The sequence below is a fragment of the Rousettus aegyptiacus genome, unplaced genomic scaffold (assembly GCF_014176215.1).
Source record: "Rousettus aegyptiacus isolate mRouAeg1 unplaced genomic scaffold, mRouAeg1.p scaffold_m13_p_2, whole genome shotgun sequence".
NCBI lineage: Eukaryota > Metazoa > Chordata > Mammalia > Chiroptera > Pteropodidae > Rousettus > Rousettus aegyptiacus.
In genome coordinates this window covers 127,595,822-127,614,097 of record NW_023416295.1, presented here as the reverse complement: position 1 = coordinate 127,614,097, position 18,276 = coordinate 127,595,822, and the positions used below count along the sequence as shown (strand labels likewise).

The 18,276-nt window shown below is 43.2% G+C and overlaps 1 protein-coding gene across 2 annotated transcripts in view; it reads left to right on the top strand.

The window, feature by feature from the left end:
* The window catches only part of NCKAP1L (NCK associated protein 1 like), a 41,763-nt gene extending 23,828 nt beyond the window's left edge, over positions 1 to 17,935 (top strand). Inside the window, exons 22-31 of one of the 2 annotated variants that reach the window (XM_036236501.1) lie at positions 94 to 224; positions 2,908 to 3,005; positions 3,133 to 3,226; positions 3,380 to 3,462; positions 3,758 to 3,838; positions 6,304 to 6,397; positions 7,319 to 7,435; positions 7,771 to 7,880; positions 9,693 to 9,782; positions 13,263 to 17,935. In XM_036236501.1, coding sequence (XP_036092394.1) covers positions 94 to 224; positions 2,908 to 3,005; positions 3,133 to 3,226; positions 3,380 to 3,462; positions 3,758 to 3,838; positions 6,304 to 6,397; positions 7,319 to 7,435; positions 7,771 to 7,880; positions 9,693 to 9,782; positions 13,263 to 13,394 — 1,030 coding nt within the window. In that variant the 3' untranslated portion in view covers positions 13,395 to 17,935. The remainder of the gene's footprint in view (positions 1 to 93; positions 225 to 2,907; positions 3,006 to 3,132; positions 3,227 to 3,379; positions 3,463 to 3,757; positions 3,839 to 6,303; positions 6,398 to 7,318; positions 7,436 to 7,770; positions 7,881 to 9,692; positions 9,783 to 13,262) is intronic. The other variant, XM_036236500.1, reaches the window with a different exon arrangement.
* Positions 17,936 to 18,276: the final 341 nt, after the last annotated feature.

Here is an 18,276-nt window from a genome sequence, read left to right as displayed (position 1 = left end):
TTTGGTGGAAGCCTCTGTTCCAGAGCCCAGTGGTAGTGGTAGGGAGAAGAGACTGAACATTAATCTTTTGTGCTTTTTTGGCCAACTCTGTAGGTACTTAGAAAGTCTGCTTAGGCAGGCGAGCGGTGGGACCATCATCCTCTCCCCAGCCATGCAGGCCTTCATCAGCCTTCCCAGAGAAGGGGAACAAAACTTCAGCGCAGAGGAGTTTTCTGACATCTCTGGTGAGCCCAGGGTCTGGTCTCCTTGTCAAGGAGCTGAGCCTTTCCCCCTCAATACAGCATCTCAGCCTATGGATTCCATTTAAATTCTCCCAGCTTCTCAGTAGTTCATTCTATACTCTCCTCGGCATCTCTGCTAGATTCCACCTTAGGGGTAACAAAAAGAGATTTTGAGTGAGACCCAGAATTGAGGAATGGCCTGGGGGTTAAAGGTGGAGAGGGAAAAAAAGGAGAGTTAGGAGTTAGGTAGGGGCACTCAAGTCACTGAAAGGATTCATTCTTTGAAGGACAGGAAATGATTATTTTCCATTTCCACAAAGAATAAGAGTGGGACATATAATGAAAGGTAAAGGATAAATGTAAAGAGGACATTCCCATTCTTGAAACTATTAAACAGTGGTCTAATGTTGTGGCATCTTTTTCTTAGGGATAAATTTTAGAGCCTTAGCCAGTGCTTAGATTACTGATATTTAATGATAATGAGATAATAGATGGCCTTTATGGTGGGCTAAGTTCTCAATGTCCTCATGTATTAACTTATTTAATCTTCACAAGAGCCTTGAGGTAGATACTCTTATTATCCTCATTTTACAGATAAGAACACTGAGACAAGGAGCTTGTCTAAGGTCACACATTCATAAATGATAGAACTGGGATTTTAACTCAGGGCAGTCAAATTCCAGAAGCTGGGTACTTTAATGTACTGCTGCTTCCCAGTGTATAGAAGTGCTTTTGTGTCTCAAGAGGACCAGGTAAGTACTGTGTAGTGGATGAGTTGGGAAATCATTCTCTTTTTAAAGAGGACTTTGAGCCAAAACCCTTTTTCGTAGATTTGTTTTACTGACTGACTGGTTGATGGACTCTCCTAACTGCTTTCTCTTTCCTTTCCCTTCCATATAAATCATGGATCCTTCATGGTATCTAGGACAGGAAGGAGATGCTTCAGTGACCCTGCCCTTTCCATTCTTCCCCTTCCTTGGGGGTGTTATGAAAATCAGAGTACACAGTTCTGTTTTCTAGCTCTGCCTTTTTCCTCCCCTTATTCTCTGACTCTATCAGTAAGATGACCCTACTCTTCATCTGCTAGAGGTTTTAGATGTGTCCCCTTCTCATCAACTCCACCCACAGACTGTAGGCAGCATCTAAAATCAGCTTTAGGTCTTGCTGGCTGACAACTGACAAGCAGCAGGAGGTAATGCTGATTCCCCCTTCTACCACCCCCACCCCAATTTCCCTGGGTTACCATGGTGATGGGGCAATGCTACTACAAAAATAGATAGATGAAAAGAGGAGGATGCCCTAGGGTTACTAGCCTGGAGTAGAGAAGACTAGAGTAAGGAGGTTTGGCAGATCCAATCCTCTTCTCTGTTGGCTCCAGAAAATGCAATTCGGCCCCTTTTCCCCTTTATCAGCCACTTTAGAATTATCTAAGTTGACTATCTAGGAAATCCTTTTCTAGTTCTTAGCTCAATCTTCCTACTGTAAATAGGTGACTGTAAAAATGTATTACTCTGGACAAAGCTCTGTGTCTATTGCTGTGACCTGTTCTACATCCTCTGTCATTGGTGGAGGTGGAGGTCAACTGGTACTACCCTCAAAAACTCAGACATGGAGCCTTGATTTTCTTTTCCCTCTGATCTCGTATTAGCTATGTTAAACCCACCTTTCTTTACTGGTCTCTTGTTGCTTCTGGTCTTTTATGGTTTTCTCTGCTGAGAGGGCCGATAACCAAAGATCAGAGCTAGAGCTCCTGCCTGTCTGAATCTGTCATTAGTGTTTCTAACATGGGATTTCCCCAGGCAGTTTTATTTGATTTGCAAAGAGCTGGAAGCAGTCTGGGTAGGGAGGGATAAGGCACTGGGGCAAACTGGAGGAAAGAGGATTTAGAGGAAAAAGCAATTGGGACTCTGGGGATATGTGTTGATTTTGAAAAAAGAAAAAAGTAGCGTATGGAGGAGAAAACTTGTACTGGGAAGCATTAAATAAGGGAAGTGGAGGGAGGAACATAGAAAAAGCCAGACCTTGGATAAGAAACTAGTTATGGCATCTGCTGGGACACAGGAAGGGGCAATAAGGCATTGTGCTAGGTTTCTGGTATCAGCTTTTGACTTGGTTGAGTGACCTTGGATGAGTACTTAACATCTCTTTGTCTGTTATACCACATACCTCAGAGGGCTGTTAATAACTATTATCATAAAAATCCTTCATTCATACATATATTTATAGTGTTCTAAGTTTTTTATAATGTATCTTATTCATTCTCATATCAACTCTCTGAGATATTCAGGACAGATATTAATTTCTTCATTTTACAGAGCAGTAAACTGAGGCTAGAGAGGGTCTTACACCTAATAAAGCTACTATAGCTGATCCAGTAAGAATAAAACCCAGATACCACATAAAAGGACTTGAGAAAGTAGAGATTCTTATAAAAATGTAAAATAAATAGTTATCATTTGTGGAAAGTCTTGGTGTGAGTACCAGTGAGGGGAGAGAGTAAATTGTCCTACAGGTAGGCCATACCTATCACCTGAATGCAAGATATCAGTTCACTTTTGTTCTCCAACTTCCTACTTCCTTTCCTTGCTGAAAAACATTTTAAATGTTCAAATTAATCCCCTAGCTCTTATGCAAATGCTCCAGTGCCCTTTGAGTCCCACCTGGGACATCTGTAACTCTATTCCAGAGATGCGGGCCTTGGCCGAACTCTTGGGGCCGTATGGCATGAAGTTCCTGAGTGAAAACCTAATGTGGCATGTGACCTCTCAGATTGTGGAACTGAAGGTACAGTGGAAGCAAGCCCCGGGCAAAAAGTTTAGCTTCAGGGAAGAAGGTTAGGAGTGCAGACTGGGGACAGATGTACCATGGGTCTCGTTTCTTCCTTCTTAATGTCTCTGTGTCCCGGCTGCAGAAGCTGGTGGTAGAAAACATGGACGTACTTGTTCAGATCCGATCAAATTTTGGCAAGGCGGACTTGATGGCTACTCTGCTGCCCCAGTTGATGGGTGAGCACCTCCCCTAAACGGAGAAGGAACTGTGGGAAAAGCACTGTGGATGACAGGGATTTTGAGGGATCTGGGGGCCAGGCTGGGTCTGAAGCAGCAAAGCCATCACTATCCTCATATGTTCTCTTCTCTAACACTTGTCTTTCTCCTTAGGGGCTGATAATGTGCTGAAGCGCATGACCATCATTGGAGTTATCCTCAGTTTTAGGGCCATGGCTCAAGAGGGACTTCGGGAGGTCAGTTGGGGGAGGGGCTGTTACAGAATCAAAGATACTTCCATGGGTAGGGAAATTATGAGAAGTCGTAGAAAGAGTTGGTGAGCATCAAGGAGAAAGGAGCTTAATTTGATAGAAGTCCTGAAAGATCTCTGGGGATAAATCAGCCAAGGAAACCTGGAGGCATGAGGAAAGGGGTGGGAAGCTGGCTACGTTCTTGTTTAAGCCGAGGCCCCCCTTTTCTGCTTTGTTTTCACCTATCTTTGAAGGCACTGGCCACTGTTCTGTGGATTCATTTATCTTCTCTTTCCTCCAGGTTTTCTCCTCCCACTGCCCATTTCTTATGGGTCCCATTGAATGCCTGAAGGAGTTTGTCACTCCAGACACAGACATCAAGGTATGGGGGAGTGCAAAGTGGAATCCAATTAGGAGATTTGTTAGAAAAGGATGTAGGTAGCTAGGATCTTGTAAGGGAGAAAGGGCTCTGAAGAATACTGTAGGGAGAAGAGCCAAGGAAACACTGGGGGAGAGTTTGTGATGAGGGACAGAGGCATTGGTTATACAAATATTCTTGGGGAGAGAAGGCAGAGCTGGGGCAACATGCAAGAATGAAGAGAAGTGGGAACCTGGGAGACCCTGTTTGGCTGGGAAACATAATTGGAGAGAGAGGGGTAAGCTTTAGGACTGTATTTGTAAGTTTTCTAAGGTTACCTAGATGTGCACCCAAGTCCCCTCTTTAGTAAGTTGCTTAGATACTTTTTGTAAAAAGATTGTTCCTTTCATTCTCACCTACCCCGCCTGCCCTCAGAGTTTCCTTTCTTTCTCTGGCCTTTTCTTCCTCCCAGTTCTGAAACTTTCTGGTTCTTCTCTCTGTTTCACCTGCCACAGGCCCCATTTACTACAGAGATGGAGAAAGAGGGGCTTTTGTAGGCACCCCAAGTTAAACATCCATTCCTTCCCTCCCCTACTTTTCAATATCTTGTCTTTTGAATCACCTGGAACAAACAAGTATGTTATGCCGGAAATACATCTGAAGGCTGGCAACAAGGGTCTTCAAATGCACAGGGCAGGCTACTCCTCTTATTGATTCCTTTAAAAAAGGGAGATCTGTAATAAGAGGCAACTGGCTAGCAGGAAAAATTAAAGTTAGATGTTAAGAAAAATGTTCTTACCTTGAGATCAAGAGTTGTGAAATATCCTCTTCTGTCTGTGTAAAATCAGCTGAGAGTCAGGTGGTCATGGGAGCCATGAGGGGGCGATGTTCCATTGAGATGGCTGCCCCTTTCAACCAGTCATCTTTTTACAATGAGCTGCTGATGTTGGGGCTGAATGCTATAGCCTGTCAGGCGCTTGTCTAGCTGATATCTCCCTGGTAGCCTCAAGTTTTAGGCTCTGCCTGACTGTTAAAATAAGCAGGTAAGGTGGAGGAGAGGCGGATGGCCTGTCCATTGGAGATTCTGTTACTACCTCAGAGGGGTGAGAAGATTAGGATAAGAGAATAAAAGACCCCTTCAACCATCCTTTTCTTCCTCCAGAAAACCACAGATCATGGGCCAGGTCACTGACCTTCCAGGCCATGGTTGCCACAGGCAGGGCCATCTAGTTAGTAGAAAATTTAAATAAAGGGCAGAGCAGAATGTGGCTAAGGTTTGCCTTCTGTGTGGAGTACCACATGCGAAGTGTGTATATATTGTTATTGTTTGTGGGGTTCTTTGCATGCAATACTCTACTTAGTTGTTTACTGCTGAAACAGTTATCCTTATTCTGTCAGAATATTTTAAAGTCTTTTTTTTTTTCTTCTCTAATCTCAAAAGGGGTCTAAGGACTTGGTGTGTGTGTGTGGATGGAGTTTGGGGCTATATCTTAGGAACCTGATTCTAAGTACAATGAGGAATTCAGATATCAATCAATAAATATTAATTGAGTGCTCCTATGTGCTTAGCATTGTGTTAAAAACTAGAGAAGATAAAAAGAAATGCAAAGTTCCTAGTTTTGAGATAAAGGAAAAGGAGGAAAAGGAGTAATGTTTATTAGTCTTTTAGTGACTCTGTTAGTCCCTAGGGTAGCTGTTTTACATGTGTAGTTTAATTCAATCTTCACAACGACTCCGTGAGGTAAATACTGTTATCCCGGTTTTGTAGGTGAGAAAACTAAGGCTCAAGTACTTTAAGTAATTTTAGCTAAGGTCACACATTTAGTAAGTGGTGGTGCTAGGATTTGAATCCAGAACTTCTCACTCCGAACAAAACCTTTTTCTATCTTCTTCAGGCCACGGGGTCTAAAAAAAATTATAATCTAGTTGGTGAGGTAAGCCATATGTCTCACCTCCTATCTGAAAAGATAACTGAAGTTACTAGATGCTGTGTGTGATCAGTGCTAAGTCAGTGGTACCAATTTAAGGAGGGAGTTATGGGTTTGGGTTGAAGTAATCAGGGAGGGCTTCACAGAGCATACGAGATTTGCGAGATTTGCATTAAGTCTTAAGGGATGGGTGTCACCTAACTATAAGTAGAGGAAAAGAAAGGACACTTTGAAAGAGGGAAGCACATGACCAAGTATGGAAGTATGGAAGTAAGTTATAGTTTGGAGAGTGAATAATTACCCTGGCTGCCTTGACTTTAGGAGTGTTTTGGCAAATAAGGTTGAGAAAGTAAATTTGCATTCTGGAATATGTGAATGCCAAGCTAAAGCATTTGGGTTTTTTTCCCCTGATTGTTAGCGAGAGCTATGAAAGAAATACCTAGACAAGGTGATAGTATACCAAAGTTTAAAATTTGTGATCTAGGAATCCTGATTACCCGTAGCTTCTGTCACGTACTTCTCTTTGGGGAATTGTCTCCAGGATATTTTCTTCTTTACCAGGTGACCCTGAGTGTCTTTGAGCTGGCATCTGCTGCAGGAGTGGGCTGTGACATTGACCCGACCTTGGTGGCTGCCATTGCTAATCTGAAAGCTGGTAAAATTGGAGAAAGTGGGCAAGGGATGGCTTGGGCCATATTTTTAGGTGGGAAAATATCAATGTCAAAAAAGCCTTTTGTTTGGGATTATGAATTCAAGGAACATAAGCTAGGTGCTAAGGAAAGACTTAAAGTGTGGTCCCTAACCCCCACAAAATACTTACACAGGCAATTTAGATTTCTAATAAGATTCCAACCAGTTAACCTGTCAATCAACTAAAAAGTATTAAGTGAGAATCTGTTTGATGCTCAGCAAGAGCTCAAAAGAATTTACAATCTGGTTGGGGAAATAAGATTGATGCAAATGAAACAATGAGAGAACAATACACTAGTAGTATATGATTTCATGCTGAGTTGTGTGGTGCAGTGTTTGAGTTCCCCCAGAGTGATCTTGTGCTCTATCCTCCCATATAATCACCTTGACACTATTCATTTCTTCCCCAGGTCTCAAACTTGTCTATCATATTTTCCATTACACATTTCCTCTGATTAGCACATTCATACTTATACACACACAGAATAGGATAGAACCAAGGGGCTGGTATTAAGCTCTTTCAAAATTGCCAGACGGGCCCTCCCTCTTCTATCTTGGTTTTGGTGAGACTCCCTTCTCTCTTTCCTGCCTCTCCACCCCATCACAGGTGTCAGAGTATCCTCAGACTGCTTGTCAGCACAGCCCTTCATTAAGAGCTTTGCTCAGTCACAAGAGGAGGCCTCCAGGACTCAGGCCCCTCACTATAAGTAGAAGCTAGTCCTGTCCCTGTCAGCAATAATGACTTGCCTGTGGTGCTTTATAAAGTGTTTATATAGATACTTTCTCATGTGATCCTCACAGTAATTCTGTAAAGTAAGACCCCTATAGAAGATAACTCCTGTTTGTTGACCTTACTTTTCCTCTTTTCCTTTTTTCTTCTTACCAGATACTTCATCCCCTGAGGAGGAATATAAGGTGGCCTGCCTGCTTTTGATCTTTCTTGCAGTTTCCCTCCCACTCCTTGCCACAGACCCTTCTTCCTTCTATTGCATTGAGAAGGATGGTAAGTAAGGAATAGGTTTGAGGAACAAGTGCTATTTAGTTTAATGTCCTGGTATAGGGAGATGAGACAAAGATATTTCTTTATCTGGAAAATACAGACTTCTGACTTAGGTGTAAAGTTGAGTTTCGCTTGAGACACTTGAGAATGAACTACCCATACAATTCAATTCCAGTGAAATTTTATAGGAATATCCTTCTCCTCATTCCCAAATGCCTCTAAGTCCTTTGGATATCAAATAGGGGTGGCCCAGCCTGAAAAAATAACTTACCAGCTGGGGTCAGCCTAGAGTGACTCACTTAATTTTGTTTCTCTCCCTTCTATCAATAATAAACTAGGTTACAACAACAATATTCACTGCTTGACCAAAGCCATCATCCAGGTGTCTGCTGCTCTCTTTACACTCTACAATAAGAACATTGAAACCCACCTCAAGGAATTTCTGGTGGTGAGTAGGTCTAGGTGATAAGGAAGAAGGTCACAAAGTTTGGTGAGAATTGGTTTGACTTAAATCCATACACAGTTATTGTTGAGCAGTCCTTGGAGTCTAACCTTTCACCTAATTCATTAAGTAGCGAGAAGCAGAAATTTCTTCTAAATTCCCTAACATCTGGTATTTCAGCCTCTGCCCAAAATACTTGGAAAGAGTATTGGACTAAGAGTCAGAAAATCAGAGTTCTAGTTCTGGATCTGCCACTAAGAAGTTGTGTGACATATGAAAAACCAAACTTTTGGGGGCTCAGTCTTTCTATTTATTAAATAGAGTGATTAAACTGAATCCATGATTCACTACCCTGGTGTCATTAGAATGTCCAGAGGAGCTTGTTCAAACACAGATTGTTGATCCTTATACCAGATCTACTAAATTAGAATATCCTAGGGTGAGTCCAGGCCTGTTTTTAATAAGGTCTCCATGGGATCTGATGCACAATAAAGTTGGAGACACACTGAGTTTTATAATCTATCAGGCTCTTTCCAACTCTAATATTGACAAAAAGTCAAACTTTTTTTCAAATTCTCAAACTTTAGCATAAATCAGAATCACTTAGAGAATTTTTGAATCAGTAGATTAGAGGGAGGCTGTAAAATTTGCATCTCCATTAAATGTCCCTGTGATGTTGATGTTGCTCATCCTGGTTTCTAATTCTGAGACTCTCTGGTCTAGATTTCTAGGGACTGGTGCTCATAACCAGGTGGCTGATTTTACTGTAGGTTATGTCCAATTTGTTTGAAAAATAAAAAGCACTTTTAAAAAATTTCAGCCCAAGTTTGACTGCATGTAACTATCAACATTGATTTTAGCCTCTGCAAAAACACAAAATAAGTAATCTTTCTATTGTCAAAAGAGGCCCGGAATTTTCTATTCTAAATCCTCTGCAGAGGAATCCCCTTCATATACTTCTGAGACATGGTCCATTACCTGCTGCCTGCTTGAGCATTCTCAGCAATAGAGAGCTTATTCCTTTGCAAAGTATGATCCTGATTTAAGAAATAGAGCCTCACTTGTCTCCTTTCAGGAAGAAACACAGTAGATTATATTCTCTTGGGAATCATACCATTGTCTTGAGAAGTACATATCAGGGACTTAGAAGCTTAGTGAGTGGGTTTCTATTAAACTCGGACAGCCAGTCAGACAGAATACGCTCTGTGCATCTTAGATATAAGGAGGACTCATACCAGATCTCTAAGATGGGGTGAGGAGGGAATTTTCTCCCCTCCTTTTCCTTTTTTACCTTCTTTGTTTGCTAAATGGGCCTGGGATGCAATTAATTACATTTCTTCCTCCCTCTTTGATTTGTTGGGGACCTGGAGGCAAATGGAGAGGACAGCTATTCAGGAGTGAACAGGAGGAGAATACCAAGAGCATTGTGTCTGAATCAGAGGCCTAGCTCTGTCTCTAGGCGGGTGGAGAGTCAGCAGTAAACAGCCTGATGATAGTGGTGTCTGGAGGCTGCCTAGGAAAAGATATTAATCTTCTGGCATACAATATTGCCTGCCTTTGTTTTAGGTTCTTTCCTTGCCCCTGCAACCTCTCCCCCAGCACCCCTGGCAACCTCCTGTTATCTGTACTGGCTGGTTTATAGGCAATGTGCGTCTGGGAAACCTAGGGAATTTGCCACTTTTCCACCCTGATCCTTCAGGAACATCCCAGTACTTCTTAACTTTCCTCTTTGACTTTTCCTTAACTGCATGTAGCCTAAGGCTGCCCAACTCTGATCTCCATAAAAATCTGCTTTCCTTACAAATTCTTCCTTTACAGGTGGCCTCTGTTAGCCTATTACAGCTGGGCCAGGAGACTGACAAGATTAAAACCAGAAATCGGGAATCTATTTCTCTGCTCATGCGCTTGGTATGTATCTCTTTTAAGTTGGTCTGGGGAATTAGAGAGGGAGGGCTAGAGGGAGACTCTTCTTTAGGGTCTTTGGGTCCCTGCCATTGTCATCGCCCAAAAGCATTAACTAATAACTTAATTCCTCCTGACCTCCTGGGTCTAGTCCTCACTTTCTGGTTAACATTCTAGACTTACCCTGTAATCTCAAGGTAGAGTGTTCAAAGACTTCTCTGTAGGACAAGGCCTTCCTGGCCCCTTTTCCTGCGATGTTCTTGAGTCTGACCTGTTAGGGCAGCTGTGTCCCTTTTCCATTACTACCTGTCCAGTACATGTTTGGTTTTACCTGACTACTTCCTACTACTGTATTTCTTGTTCGTAAGAGTACTATAAATAGGGTCCTGAATAGCACAGAGCTGAACTGAGGGAGGAGGGAAGGCTCAGAGGAGGAAAGGATTTTAGATGAAAAGCTATAAGGCAGGGACCCAGGGGGGCCATGCATCAGGAAGCTCCTGCTATCTCTTCTCTGTTCTTTCTAAGTTGTGGGCTTTTTCCTACTTGGGCAGAAAGTTCTGGGAACTGTGACTTGGTTAATTAAAAAAAATCTTTTCCTCATGACCCTGTTTTCCTCCTTGACACACTTATTCTTTTGCTCTAAAAGTCTGATTCTCCTGGTTAGTACTGTACTTAGACATGGACCAAAGAGCTCCTGCCCTGGGCCCTGTGTTAAAGAGGCCCTCCTCTGGCCTGTTGGCGAGGAGATGCCCACCTACATACAGCCTGTGCCCCACCTCGAAGCCCAACTAAATATTTCTGGGACCTTAGAATTCTCTGCCAAGCACCTCCAGCCCACTTGTAGGGCTTGTGCGGAACTTCTTTCCTAAGTCCATTCTACCGAGGCAGACTGCTGCTGGTGGATATGCCTCTAGTTCCCAAGGAATGTATGGTTAGAGCTTGGCTGTGGAGCTAGGAAGTCTACGTGTGTATACAAAACCCTTCAAAACAGGGGCTGGTTCCCACTCCCCTATTCTGGTGGAGAGCTCTGAGGAGTCTAAGAATTCTTAATTCAAACCTGGCTTTCCATAACATTATAAAGGTATATTGTGAAGGTCGAAAGATAGAACATAAGAATTTATTTGAGTTATTTAGTCATATGGTATGTGCGCCTCCATTTCGACTCTTGGCCCAGGATCACAAATAGTAGGGGCAGGCATGCCTGGGACTTCCTCCTGGGTCTCCTTTAAATACATGGGCACTGAGTAGTATCTGTGTCTTAGTTTCTCCTTCTAGAAAAAGGCCTAGGTTGGGCTGATTTAGGATTATGACAGAGAAGAGGAGAGAATGGAAAAGTGTATAGGGGTGTGGGTGTGGTGAGGGGTGAGAGGGCAGAGGAGGCAAATGGCAAATGCCTGTCGTGTGCTGGACAGAGAGCACAGTCATTGGAGCAGCATGACCTTGGGCAAGTCAATTACCTTTGTGAAAAGCCAATGCTTTATTCATAAAAGTGGGCAATAATCTTATGATAACAGTGGTTAGGATTCATGAGATTGTATACATGAAAGTACATAATAGATGCTCAACAAATGTTAGTTCCCTCTCTCTGCTGTTCATTTTGTTTTCTGGGTGGTTAGACATGCCTCTTCACTTCCGTAGGCAGCTTTCTCTTCTGTAAGGTTGGAGGTGATTCTGTATTACCACACAGCCCTGCCACCTCCTTCTGCTTTGCTTCTCTGCCCCACAACAAAATGTGAGAAGGTGTCTGCTCCTTGTGGCATCACAGTGAGGCCTGCAGAGTGGCTGGAACAGAGCTAGGATCAGACGCTTTTTGTTGCAGAGAGAGACAGAGGGACTAGCTGCTGCAAAGCAATTTAAATGCAAATGTTTCCACAGAGAAATTAGAAATGACTGAAGGGGAAAGAGCTGTATTCTGAGTTAAGAGGCTACTCATGTAGCCCCAAATCCTGGCCAAGCACTTAACTTCCTGGGGTCTTTCTCTCTTGGCTATTAAGCCTGGGCAGTGCCCACCCCCAGTGTTGCTAGCCTGTTCCTGGTGTGGGTTTCACAGGGGAAGGAGATGACTCATAGGATCGTGGAATCTTAGATGTCAGAATGAGGCCAGAACCTGGCAATTTGTCCAGTCCTTATAATTCATAGGTGAGGAAACCGAGGACAGGGAGGGAAAGATGATATTAAAGGTCTCTCCTAAAATATATGGGCAGATTTGAGATTAGAACCTAGGTTTCTAGGCCTTCATTCTAGGGCTGCTTCCACTACTATGAATCTTCTCCAGTTAGGATCCCTGTTGTTTTCTGTGCTTAATGGAACAGAGAATAGGAAGTCTTGGGCCAGTAGATTCTTCTTGAAGCTGTCACTCATTTTCCTATACTTGAGGGTCGTATGTATCCTGGAAAAGAGATCTTATCTCTCTCCTGGCTTAAGGTTTGAAAGTCTCGCCTAGCAAAAAATTATTTCTGTTATCCAACCTAAGATCAGAGCTACGGTTTTACTGGCAGATTTCCTTGCCTTCGGCCTGCAGCATCTGCTCTTCTGAGGCTGCGTGTATTGTGTACATGTTTGAGAATAGCAGAATCTTACAAATGTTAAAACCTGAAAGGACTTCAGAGAGAGAAACATGTTAGAGTAGATAGAGTAAGTTTTCTTTTCTGAGTGAATTTTCAGGACTTGTAACACCAGCCAAATTGGAGAGGGCCAATCTGTATGAATTGTCAGAAGATATGGACACTTCTCTCCAGAGTGTGTGTTTTGGTCCTAAACCTCTTGATGAGAAGAGTACCAAAGGAAATACACCCTGTTGCTTCCTCAGGGATGGGGACCCTCCAGCCCAATATTATGTCATGTTGCTCTTGACTAACACACTCCGCCTCAGTCTGATCCAGGCATCTTGATCTATCTTTCTGCTTGGCTGTGGGGGGCTACTGGGATTACCACGACACACAGGCTTCTAATTAAACTAATTAATCATGCCTGCTCCTTTATGCAGTATCTTTACTGTTCCATAAGCACTGTACTGAGGGAGGGAGGACACTGAGGCTCAGCACAAGAGGACCCATGTGGATTCCAGGCCCCTCTTTCTGGCCCTGAAGTGGTGATTGTTTGTTTCTCTGCCAAGCTTTGTCATTAGCACTTTTATTCATCCTTACCTGCATCTGTGCCGCCTACCCACATATGATTTAGCATCCAAAACAGGAGAGAATGGGATTTTTTTCTGCTACAAGGGAAGTGATTCTTTCCTGCCTTTAGCTTCTGAGCCTCTCATAACCCTGAGGTGGGGGAAGGGGGCCGTTATAATGGAGCCTGAGAGGCCACATTGCTTTCCTAGAGCTAAATCAAGTGGGGAGGAAGGGGGAGTGTGATTTGAAACCCTGTTCACTTGTAACTCTGAGGGCTTCAGAGGGCCAAGGGGACAGAATAAAGAGGAACAGGGTGTCACAGAGGTATGTCCTCCCTAAGGTTCTCATCTCTTGGCCCTTTCTCTTCCAGGTGGTAGAGGAGTCTTCCTTCCTGACCCTAGACATGCTGGAGTCCTGTTTCCCTTATGTCCTGCTTCGAAATGCCTATCGGGAGGTATCCCGGTCCTTCCACCTGAACCGAGTGTCAGCCAGTACCCACTAAAGGAGCCTTTGGACCTGTCTAAACCCATGCTGTACTGGAAGCTGTGGCCATTTTCTGAAGGGGTGGGGATGGGGTGGGGGTCTGAAGCCAGAGCTGATGAGCAGGCATATAGAGGAATAGTCCAGTGCTGAGAAATCACAGAGAAGTGAGACAGGCTTGGGGGATGGACAGTTTATGGAAAAAGGGGAATGGGGCCATGTGTGTGAATTTTTACAATGAAAAAATTGAGTGACATACAAATATGTTTTCTATGTTCTGGTGACTAGAGCTTGAGCTCTGACTGGCATGGGTTTCTCTGACCTTCATCACTATTTTAGGATAATGCTGGCGGACAGAGATGATCAATCATCATATTAAACCATAATGAGCTTCTAATCCTCCCACTGGAGCTGCTATTGTCTCCTGCACATTCATTAGGACGATTACCTCCTCTCTTCCTTTTCCAGATGTGTTCAGCAAGCATTCAGCCTACTCCTACTATAAAATTATAGCAAAGGAACCCCTTTTTTTTCCATTCTGGGGGCTCTTTCAGGAGTCATGGGTCTCATCCTCTGCTTCTAGCTCTACTGCCTGCAGTGGCAATGAGGACGTGCTCTTGAGAGATTTTCACTGCCCCAAACCACATCTTGTGGGTAACAAGTAAGTTCTCTCATCTCTTTAACCTTAACCTCTCCTGCTTTTTCTCTGACATCACCACAACCCAGAGCAGAGGGTCAGTCTAGGTAATTCTAAGGCATAAGACAACTAATTGGACCAGAGTCGTGCAGTTTTCTCTCCTGGATTATTTGGGGGTACTCTTTCTCCTATCTGGAAGGACTAATTTAACCCAAATCCCCTTGTCATCCTGGGTACAGCCATTGCTCCAGGCAGGGATTTCCTTCTAGATCTGAAATTTCATAAACTTCATTAGGTTATAGGGCTCTGAGTGTGGGTATACTTAAGGGAGTACAAGCTATTTCAACTTAGCCCTTTTCTGCACTAATTAGAATTTCAAGTGTCAAAAAGCCTGGGGCATTCAAGATAGCACTAAACTAGGTTTAGTTAACTCCATGGCAGGAAACAGTGGCCTCCATCCATCACTTCTGTGCACCCACTGCCAGGAAGGCTGCAGCAACAGATCATATATGTCACAGGTTTAAAGTGGTTGGAATGGGCAAACATAATTAACTACTTGATTGATCAGGGTCATGTCCACACTTTCACCATAATAGGGAAGCAATTGTTGGTTTTCAGCAAAACCGTTGGCCTTCATTAAAGCTATTTGATAGCTGTTCTTGGATTCTGTATATGTGTGTTTGATCTTAATTTCTCGAGATGTAGGCTTAGTCAATACTTTTTAAACTTGGTGCCCATAACCAGTACACAGTTTTTTCTTAGTAAGAATTGTCTGCTCTTTGGGATAGAAGTAACAGAGAATCCTGCTTCATGCATCAGCAAGTTGTCCTTCTTTGCTATGAAAAGGAAATTATGTTCTAAGGGGTGATTCAGGGTCAGGTCTACTGGGGGCAAAGTTGACGAGGAACAGAGGTTCAGAAATACCTGAACAACTACTCTTAAACACTTATATCTCTGCTGGGATCACCATCTGGAGGAGATGGAGACCCCTTTTCCACCTATATGTGAAACTGCTGAAGAGGAGCCTCCCAGAGGACAGAAGACAAGTTGCATTAGGGGACTAGAGAGTAGACATAATACCTTTCATTTTTTTTTAAATTAAAAATTTTGAGATAGTTAATCCAATAAAATGCAGAGCGATCTTGTTATCTTTACCAGTTTCTCTCAAAGGTAACATCTTGCAAAACGACAGTAGACTATCATAACTAGGATATTGACATTGATACAATCTATTTTATTTAGATTTCCCCAGTTTTACTACACTTATTTCTCTGCGTGTATGTATTTAGTTCTGAACAGCTATCACATGTAGTTTCGTGTATCTGCCACCTCAGTCAAGATAGAGAACAGTTCCCTCGCCACAAGGATCCCTCATGCTGCCTTTTTTATAAACACGCCCATTTCCTTCCTGCAACCTTCTATCCCTTCCCAAACCCTGGTAACATAAATCTGTTCTTTGTCACTAAAATTTTGTAATATTTTTAATAAACATATAATTACATATATATTTCTCTACCACATACACTTTGTCATAGTGTTCTTGCATCCTTATAACATTTCTGCAAGGTAGCCATGGAAGGCTTTCTTATTTCAGGCTGGTAAACAGATTCAGAGATGTTAAATGACTTAATGAAGGTCACATGTTTAGCAGTACATATAGAGCTGGGACCGAAGTCCTAGACCTTTTCTCCCTGACCAGACTACCTTTTCATCTGGGAAGACTTAGTTGTTAAAATCCAGAGACCCTAGAATGAGCAATAATAGGAGGTAAGGACATGATGGCCTTTACCACCTGAAACCAAAGGTCAATATCTACAGGCATCAGAATTTTAGGCAGTTTGCTTCTTGGGCCAGGAGGATCTCTGAATCCTTGCAGCCTAGGACACAATTGACCATGAACTGCTTTCTGCTCTCAGATCCCCAGTTTGCTTTATTCAGGCCTAAGAGGAACTGAGGAATAAATATCTGGGAGAAATTCTGACCTTGATTGCTTTGTCTTGCAGGCAGAGTAGGTTCTAGCCTCAGCATTTTCATTAGTGCAGTGTTTTCATTAAAATCTCCATTAACTTGTTTGCAGCAATGAGATGGAATTATCACTCCTTCCAGGCCTGGGGTGAGGTGCTTGCAGAGGAGCTCCCATACCTTTGGGTGGTGAAGGCACTACCAGTATTCAGCCCAGTGGGAAGTTGAGGGCAGTCTCTCAGAGCAGGGGTGCCGGGCCCTGGATGAGGGGGTCTTAACTCTTTGGCACTTTGCCTGGGAGGAAGAGAACAACTGCGGTTTGAGCTTGCAACCCAGGAGGGAGGGAGGTCCCAGCTAGGGACAAGACTTCCTTAACCTTAGGTCCTCATGCTTATTATCAGTTCTTCTCAAACAAAGTTTGACTTTGAGAAGAAGCTGGCACATGGTTGAAATGTATTCACATGGTTAGGGGGGAAGAATGTTCTAGTCCTCCTCCCCACAGGGCCTCCTGCTCCTCCTAAGTACCTGTCATCAAGGGAGATAAAGATGAATTCCCCCTCAGCCCCCACACCTCAATGAGTTGTCAAGTATTCTCCCTCCCACCTGGATAGGAAGCAGGAGCAGCAGGCCATGTTGCAGGTTGAGGAAGTCAGAAGTTAACTTGAGCTGAGTTTGCAGCTCTGGAGAGATTGAGGAGCAGGCTTTTCTCTTGTCACTTTGGAAAGAGAGGATTGTGAGGCTGCCCCTTTAAATAGCATTCCTGTAGGAGGCAGATCACATCCATCCGTCACCACTGCCAAAATATCATTTTTGGTCTCTATCAAACTCAGAGCTTTTTGGAAGGGATCGTGGGGTTAGGGGAGTGAAGGAGGCATGGCTTGCAAGGGGCAGGAGGCAGTTTGGAAGCTGAAAAGGAGAGGAATGAGGTAGAGCAGAAGGAGCCTGGGAAAAGTGGGGGACAGGAGATGGGAAAGACAGGGAGAGAAGAATAGTGGGTCTTTTGAGCCTATGAATGGATCAGATATACCTTGTTCTCAACTCTCTAGAGAGAGGGTGAGACAGAAATTGTATTGGATTATAACAAGAGGAATGAAGTTGAGGTTAAACGCCAGGACTGGTGACTAGAGAAAGAGAAAAAGAGCCTTAGAATGGAAAATAACTAGAAAAAAATGGAGAGACTTGGCCCTGGCTTCTTTTCTTGCTTTCTGTGGGACTACATAATTTTCCTGGACTTAGTTTCCCCATTTGTTAAATGAAGAGGGTTAGATGAGATGGAGTCTAAAGTCTCTTTTTTTGAGGAGTGAATTTTTTAAAAAATGGGTTAGAAGATGGGGGCCTAGGAGAACAGGGATGGGATATATCACTGTGTTGACAAGAAATGTTGAGAGATTCCTCTGGAAGTAATATCTCCTCTTTCCCAAGTCTTCTAGTTAAAATACCTGACTAATTTGGGACTCACTTTAGATCTAATCCTAATTTGCAATTCTTTTGTAGTTTCCAGCCCATTCTTTTTCAATTGATAAGGAAGGCAATTGCTTTCAAGTTTTGAGACCTGGATTGTGTAGGAGTCTCACTAAGGAGAGTCTCAGATGCTACTATGTCTTGGTCGGGACTGTTCTAGGCAAGGAGAGGAAAGGGGGATGTATGCTGAAGTTAGATGGACAAAGAGGGGAACTCTCAGTAATCTTTCCTCTTTTTCTCCATCTCTGACTCTGCCATCTCTACCTCAGCACTTCTGGGAGCTGGTTCTGCTGATACTTCTCTGTCCTGCTAGATCTGAAGGCCTGATCTAACCTAATTGCCTAAGAAGCAATTCTTTTATATCGGGAGTCTTCGACCTGCTACCTCACTCCTTTTTTTTTTTTCTCCTCCAGTGCCTGGAAAGTGGGGAGACTCCATTCGAAATTTTGAATGAAATAAAAACTTTTTCCTGATCACTCCTCCTTCCAATCTCTAGAGTTCTTGAAAAAGTAAAAAAAACCTCAGAATGGAAAAGCACTAGAAAAAAGTTGGGAGACTTGGCCCTGACTTTGTTGGGATCACATTCTGGGACCCTGGGTTGGTTAGTGACTACATCTCCACTTTCTGTTTATGTAGGATTTTCCCCAATGCCAAAGTGGGTGGTCATTAAGGACAACTCTAAGGAATGCTAAGGTCCCTGCCAGAGTCCAAAGCAAGACTCATTTTGATGGAAGAGGCTTTGTGGGGTTACAAGGTTTTGAGTTCAAATTCCAGGTCATTTATTCTAAAAATGTTTTAAGCAGCAAGGCTGTTTTGTGCTGGACCTTCAGCCATTGGATTTTTT